At 41.8% G+C, this 7,500-nt stretch overlaps 2 protein-coding genes across 3 annotated transcripts in view; both read right to left on the reverse strand.

The window, feature by feature from the left end:
* The window catches only part of LOC115210431, a 68,938-nt gene extending 67,156 nt beyond the window's left edge, over window positions 1-1,782 (reverse strand). Inside the window, exon 1 of one of the 2 annotated variants that reach the window (XM_029779034.2) lies at window positions 1,673-1,782. The gene's annotated coding sequence lies outside the window, so the exon portion shown is untranslated. The remainder of the gene's footprint in view (window positions 1-1,672) is intronic. The other variant, XM_036501978.1, reaches the window with a different exon arrangement.
* The window catches only part of LOC118763177 (zinc finger protein 239-like), a 73,281-nt gene that overhangs the window by 14,921 nt on the left and 50,860 nt on the right, over window positions 1-7,500 (reverse strand). The window contains exon 7 of the mRNA XM_036502624.1: window positions 4,365-4,613. Within this exon, the coding sequence (XP_036358517.1) occupies window positions 4,365-4,613 (249 nt within the window). The remainder of the gene's footprint in view (window positions 1-4,364; window positions 4,614-7,500) is intronic.

The following is a 7,500-nucleotide window of genomic DNA, read 5'->3' on the forward strand; positions in this document are numbered from 1 at the left end:
TTCCCATTGATAATTATATTTATAGTATTTATAGTATTTATTCGATACTATATTACTACGAATTTATTATTTCTATAAGTACTTTACATAAGATTTCCGAAAGTTCGTTTAAGTTTGTTTATTTGTAATTTTGAAATTAGCTATTTCATCTTTAAATATGAAAAATTAATTTATTAGGTTTTTATTATATGTGCATATATATTTATTTATTGAGATTATTTTAGATCTTAATTATTATATACATTTATATATTTTCATTGATAATTTATATATAATAGTCATTTTTAAATATTTATGTAATTAGATATAGATTATTACCGATATTAGATTATTGGTGGGTTTCCTACCTTATAAATTAAAATTAATATTTAACATTATAGTCGATTTTGATATAATCATAATTGTTAAGTTTTATGTTTCTAGTTTGATAATAGAGTTTATTATAAGTAAAATTATTATATTATTTATATCTTAAAAATATTGTTTAAATATTTCTGATTATTTTTTAAATATTTCAATTAACCTGAAGATTGACTGTAATCATAACTCGAATTATTAATTGAATTTAAATTATTGTTATTCGAATAGGTACAGCCATGAAACGATCGTTGTGTTTTACTCTTTATCTTTTATTAAACTTTTAATACTTTTGATATATATTTAAAATAATATAAATTAAATTAATCTTATGAATTGGCTTATGTTTTTCACTGTTTGATTTGCCTAATAGTGGTTTTATCTCTAATTTAATATAATATAATATAATATATTTATACTATAAAATTGGATTTAATCCTAAATCTGATTTTTCCCTGTAAGTTTGGATTTATTCCCTAATATTTTATTATATATATATATATATATATATATATAGATATATATATATATATATATATATATATATATTATATATATATATATATATGGGACTAATAGGTGTAAAACGTCGATTTGTCTGTTTCGACGTTGAGTAGAGCACTGGCACAGTTTAGGCAACCTGTTTTCATCCGAGGGATCTACTTCAGGAGCTCCGCAGTGTCAGCTAGGGTAATTATATTAATTAAGTAACGAGCAGATGGTATAAAACTCTACACTGTAAAACGTTTGATTCGATCCGTCTTGCTATTGTCATTTATGTGTGGGACTCCATGCAAAATGTTGTGCTACATCGATTTTGCTGTCTCGATCTCATCCGGTACATTGATAAAGTTCTGTCTCACTTAAGATCTCGATTCTCGGCTGCCATTTTGTTAAAGTTTAATATCGAAACTATCTTCTTGTTATTTAATTAATATAATTACTGTGTGCGTGTGTGTGTGTGTGTGGGCGTGTACGTGTGTGTGTGTGTGTGTGTGAGCGTGGGTGTGAGTGTAGATATATGTCCCTTTATGTCTGTGTTTCTACCCCTCCCCATCAGTGGACAACCAGAAACAATAGAAAAAGTTCAAATCAGGCAACTTAGCGGTTCGTCAAAAGTACCCGATAGAATAAAACCAGCACTTCCAAAAATTAGGTCTTGGGTTCGATTTCTTCGTGTAAAATCCCTTAAAGTGGTGCTCAAGCATGGCCGCAGACAAATGAGAGAAAGAAGTAACAGAATAAAAGAAGAAAATATAAGTGTGTGAGAGAGAGAGAATGAGAGAAAGAGAGAGATAAACTAAACAAAACTTACCTTCAAATATTTTTCTCTTTTTGATCTGTATCCCAGTTACTTCAAAACGCAGTTACAACAAAACCTCTGATTCTGCCCGTCACTCACTCCCCTTCCCTTTGTTATTATAATATACTCTACGTGTACGATATCACGCAATCTATTTTATCTTTAACAAAATATCTGGGTCAAAGTCACGGAAATAGTTAACATTGTATAATGGGGAGTGGGAATAATTCAATTGTTATTATTATTTTTATTGTTAAAGTGAAAGTATCTGACATAAAATATAGAAAGGGGAGAAGGAAAGGGGAGAAGAGGAGGGGGAGGGGGAGAAGGAAGGAGAGGAGAAGAGGAGGGGAGAGGAGGAGGGAGGAGAGAGGGAGAGGAGGAGAGAGAGAGAAGGGGAGTGAGGGAGCAGAGAGAAAGAGGGAAGGGGAAGAGGGAAGAAGGAGGGAGGGAGAAAGAGGGAAGAAGGGAAGAGGAGTAGGGGTGAAAGGATGAAGGACTGAAGAGAAGTAGGGGTCGGGCGGGAGGTTAGATGAGGAGGGGGAGGTTAGATGAGGAGGGGGAGAGGGGGTTAGATGAGGAGGGGGAGAGTTGAGACCAAATGGCGTATAAGAGCGAAGAGAGAAGATTAATTACTGTTCACGGCGCAAACGGGAATCCGGATGGCCTCTGTGTAAGGACAAACCGAACACAGACAGGTGTTGCAAGGAGTGACCGGTGGAGCGGAAATGGCGTGAGACCGGTGTGTCGTTCGCAAGGCGGATGTCACGGAGGTGTTCCGCGAACCGGTCAGCCAAGCGGCGTCCCGTTTGTCCGATGTACAGGGAATGGCAGAGAGAGCAAGAGACGCAATAGATAATATTGCTGGAGGTGCAGGTGAAGGAGTTGATGATGCGATAGGGTCGATGATGGGTGCCAGTGAGGAAGGTGGTGTTGGAGAGGTAAGGGCAAGTGCGGCAACGTGGGCGGGAGCAGGGGAACGAGCCAGGTTGGAAGGTAGGGTCAGGGAAGGAGCTATGGACCAAAAGGTCTCGAAGGTTATGGGCTCGTTTGAAAGAGGGGAGGGGTCGGTTAGGGAAGAGGTGTGAAGTGGACGGGTCGGACTGGAGATGACGGAAAGCTCGAAGAATGGTGCGTTGGAGAGGTAGGGTCGTGGGGTGGTAAGTGAGGGGAAAAGGGAGGCGGGAGACTACAGGGCGGGTTCGGGGAGAGAGAGCAGATACACTGTCCACGGAACGTGCTCTGGCAAGGGCGGTGTGGATAGTGGTGAGGGGGTATCCACGTAGGATGACGTGGTGAGCCATACGTTGAGACTGAGTCTCAAAGTCATGGTCGTCACTACAGAGCCTACGTAGACGGAGGAATTGGGAATAGGGGATGGAAAGCTTGGTGTGTTCTGGGTGGGAGGAAGAGAAGTTGAGGTATGAGTGTGAGTCTGTGTGTTTGTGGTGAATGGAGGTGGTAAGAGTGGAGTGAAGAATGCTAACCGAAATGTCGAGGAAGGAGACAGAGGTGTTGGAGATAGTGGAAGTGAAGTGGAGGGCTGGATGGAAAGATTGAACGAAAGAGAGGAAGGAATCTAGATGTTCACGGGAGAGTGAGGTGGCACCGATAATGTCGTCAATGTAATGACCATATAGTTCAGGAGTGGGACCAGTGAAATTAGAGAATATTTGGGCCTCAACATAGCCAACGAACAGGTTCGCATAGTTGGGGCCCATTCGCGTTCCCATGGCCACTCCCGAGACCTGATGGTAGAACTCGCCCGTGAACGAGAAGCAGTTAAGAGTAAGGACAAGTTCGGCCAGACGAATGAGTGTGGAGGTGTCAGGTTCAGGGTTGGAGCGGAGGTCGAGAAAGTGTTGAAGTGCCTACAGTCCTTCGTGGTGAGGGATAACGGTATAGAGGCTCTGAATGTCCATAGTAAAAAGGATTTTGGAGGAGCCGGGAGGAAAGGAGAAAGAGTTGAAAAGCCGGAGAGCATGGTTGGTATCATGGATGTGGGAGGGAAATATATAACGGCGGTGGATGGCCGCAGCCCTGAGCTGAAACTACAGCAAATATACACTATATATATATATATATGTGTGTGTGTGTGTGTGTGTGTGTGTGTGTGTGTGTATATATATATACATACTCGGAATCGAGTGAGAGTCCAATGAAGCTAAAATGTGTTATTCAGGCACTCAACTATGAGTCCACTGAACCTCTTTGCGGAAACAGCTGTAAGCTTATGAAATGCATCGGAAAATCATATATTCCGTTCGCATCTCTCTTTCTTATGACCTCGCTATACTCAGCCAACATTTTATCCGGAAACATGCATACATGGTGTTCTTCATGGGATTTTGCTTTCGCAATGTTATTGCGAAATGTGTGTGTGTGAGTGTGTGTGTGTGTGTGTGCGTGTGCGCGTGCGTGTGTTTATGTGTGTTTGTGCGTGTGTGTGTGTGCCTCTGTGTGGCTGAGTGATAAGAAGTTTGCTTCCCAATCAAATGATTACCGGTTCAGTCCCAATGTATGACATTTTGTACAAGCCTATTCCAGCCTCGAGCTGACAAATCTAGTGTATATATATCAACGAGAAAGAAGCAAGGAAGAGGAAGGAGGAGGAGGGGAAAACAGAAGAAGAAGTGGACGAGAAGAAGTAAGGGAGAGGAAGAAAAGGAGTAGGAAGAGGGAGGAAGTGGACGCAAATCCTTACCGTTCATGTCCAATTCGATTTCTCCACATTCAAGATTGTCATCGTAAGTACACCATTTGGAAATCTCCCAGGTTACACTCCGCATCCACATAGTCGATGTATCGTTATATTGTGTGACTTTGTAGTAATCACTGTTGGCGCACCTTCTACCACACTCGTATCGAAAGTTGTGCACTTGCCGAACTATGGGTCTATTCATATTCGGGATATTAATGAAAAGTTTTAAAGTTTCACCTAACCAAATGCTTCCTGAAAGAAAGAAATCAATATTAATATTTCATTTGCTATATCATTGATTTACGCTTTTTTTGTCATCAAATTTAATATTTTCAAGGAAATAAAAATAAAAATGCGTAACTAAGACTAACAAGCGTTAGAACCCGTTACCTACGCATAACTGCATACTGTACGATTGTATCGACCGAAAAAAGATAACATGAGAAATTTCTAAAATTAAAAGACATTCTTCTTCTTTTTCCCTGTCTGGCCTCCAGAAGGGTGCCACTGGATGACCAACTCTGGCGATGATGTTATTCCACTCCTTCCAAGCTTTGGCACTGACCTTAGCATGCTTGATGTCAAGGCGCTACTACTTCAGTTCGTCCGCAGTTTGTTTCACCCATTTTCTTGTTTGGTGCGTGTGCTGGATCGGTCAGTTTGTGGGTCGCTGCCGTTACGAAAGTTGTCGTGGTAGTCTTCCGGTTCTCCTTCTGAAACCGTGGACAAACCACTGTAGCCTGTGCAGTCAGACTTGATGCTATGTGGTTGACTGCTGCGTGCAAGGTTGTTCAGATTTGATCACGTAGAAGAATTTCATCTTTTGCCGGCCATTCTGCATCTTGATGGTATCCAGAATGAGGCCGTCTGGTAGTTCAGATATTTCGGCTCCCTTGTTATAGAAAGGTGGGTCGCGTGAAGAACAGGGATAAATTGCTGATATTAAGATTCTGACTTCTGCAATCGCATCCCTTCGACGGTGTATTTGGAAGATGCCTACCATCTGTCGAAGTACCAAAATCCATTTTTTCCTTCCGTTGCATTTGGCTCAGCCCTTCGATAAATCACTGATCCCTTGATCGTCATCAAACAAGACTTTAACAATCTCTAGGTGTTCCAAATGCGGAGTCCTCATCAGATCCTTGGAATATAATATAGCATCGTCGCTATCATATCTCTGACTCCTTTACCTCCAATTCTAGCAACGTTATATACTGCAACTCCTGCAATTCTGCCCTTCTCTGTACATCGGTCAAACGGAACGCCGTTTGGCTGACCGGTTCGCGGAGCACCTCCCAGACATTAGACTCGGTAATGACAACCCGGTCTCACGCCATTTCCACACCGCCGGTCATTTATTACAACGCCTGACTGTGTTGGATTCTCTTTGCACGGGGGCCATCCGGACATCCACCTTCGCTGTGAACAGGAATTAATCTTTTCTCTTCGCTCTTTTGCACCAGATGGGCTCAACCCCCTCCACTCTTCATCGGATTCCCCTCCTCTCTTGTCTTCATTCCTACCCACTTCTCCTCTTCTCTCCTGCCCTGACACCTACTTCGTCTCTTCACTCCTACACACCTTCTCTCTTGATTGATACCCCTTCCATCCACAATCCACCCCCACACATCCAACTCTACATACCCCACCCCTACTCACACACCTCCACCCCATATCCTCATCCCACCTCCACATCCTCACCCCACATCTTCACCCCAAACCCACACCCCACCCTCACATCCCCACACCCCACACTACCACACCACACCATACAGCACCACAGTACCACACCACATCACACTACCTCACATCACCCCACACATTCTAGCACTGGCCACTTCCCAGCATCCACATCTGCACACCCACAAACCATCATCCTCACACCCACACATTACAGCCGCATACATCCACACGTCAGTCATTAGCCCCTAACCACACGCACACACACACTCTCACATACTCACACACGTACGCGAACGTTCGTTTTGGGATCACCAGTACTTCATAACCTAAGTGAAAGAGAAGATCCACATCGGGTAAAGGGAAGGCGCTTTTAGAAACCGCTAACCACATATATTCTTTCCGGCAAGTGACAAGTATAAAGCCACTAAGTTGTCTTCCTTTGTTCGGAGTTCGAAGTTTAACGCCATATCATATACAATAAGGTGGAGAAATATTTGTCAAGTCCACAACATATGTCAACGAATCAAAACAATGTAAGCTATACGCAGCTGGATTATGTTTTTCAGACCGAAGGCTCCACCACACGGCTGAATTCCAGATCTGAAATTTGCAGCGGATGCAAACATATCGATATTTTCTGCTGACAAATCGGAAAATACCACCTTCTACGGATTGAAGAGATTCTGGGCACCTATCAAAAAGGACATAGCTCTAATTCCCTACCCCAGTTTTTGTTCTTTTCTATTTTCCGGTGTTTTCAACCTTCCACCTTTTCCATCAACTTCTTTCTCGATTCTTCACTTTCTCATTATATCTGGTAGACAGAGATTAAGGTTGCATGAACGCACCAGTTGTGTCATGATGTGATGTCTAAGTGTTTCCATTTACATGAAAATATTAGTAGCTCATAAAAAGTCGTCTAAACGAATAGGTCAATTGTGTAAGTGCTGTAATTGGTCATCTGTAGGGTTCCGAGTTCACAACTGGGCCGGAGCTAGGGATCCGTTGTAGGCTTTCGAGGTTTCAGGTGTATAACAGGGGAAAAGTGGACAACAAAACCAATGCAGCACGAGCAACTCAATTCATTTAGTATATTTATTGTTTTACAGCTGTTTCTGGGATATCCCAAGTGATAGGTCAGCATCTCCATACACAGGGTATTCTATCATCAAAGAGAAGGTGTATGTGGGGTAGCTCTAGACAGAGAATTCAAAGTGTATAAAGGAATAGAATAGTAGATAGAAGTATAAAGTGTAAAATAGTAGCGAGAAGAAACCGATATGTATTCTTCTACCTATTGTTTTACACTTTGTTCTTCTCTACTATTTCATTCTTTCATAAACTGTGAATTCGTTATCTAGCGCTACCCCACATACCCACCTTGTATCTGATGATAGAATAACCAGTGTATGGGATGCTAAAATATCACATGGCATATTACAGAAACAGATGTAAG

Source organism: Octopus sinensis, linkage group LG4 (assembly GCF_006345805.1).
Source record: "Octopus sinensis linkage group LG4, ASM634580v1, whole genome shotgun sequence".
NCBI classification, from domain to species: Eukaryota; Metazoa; Mollusca; class Cephalopoda; order Octopoda; family Octopodidae; genus Octopus; species Octopus sinensis.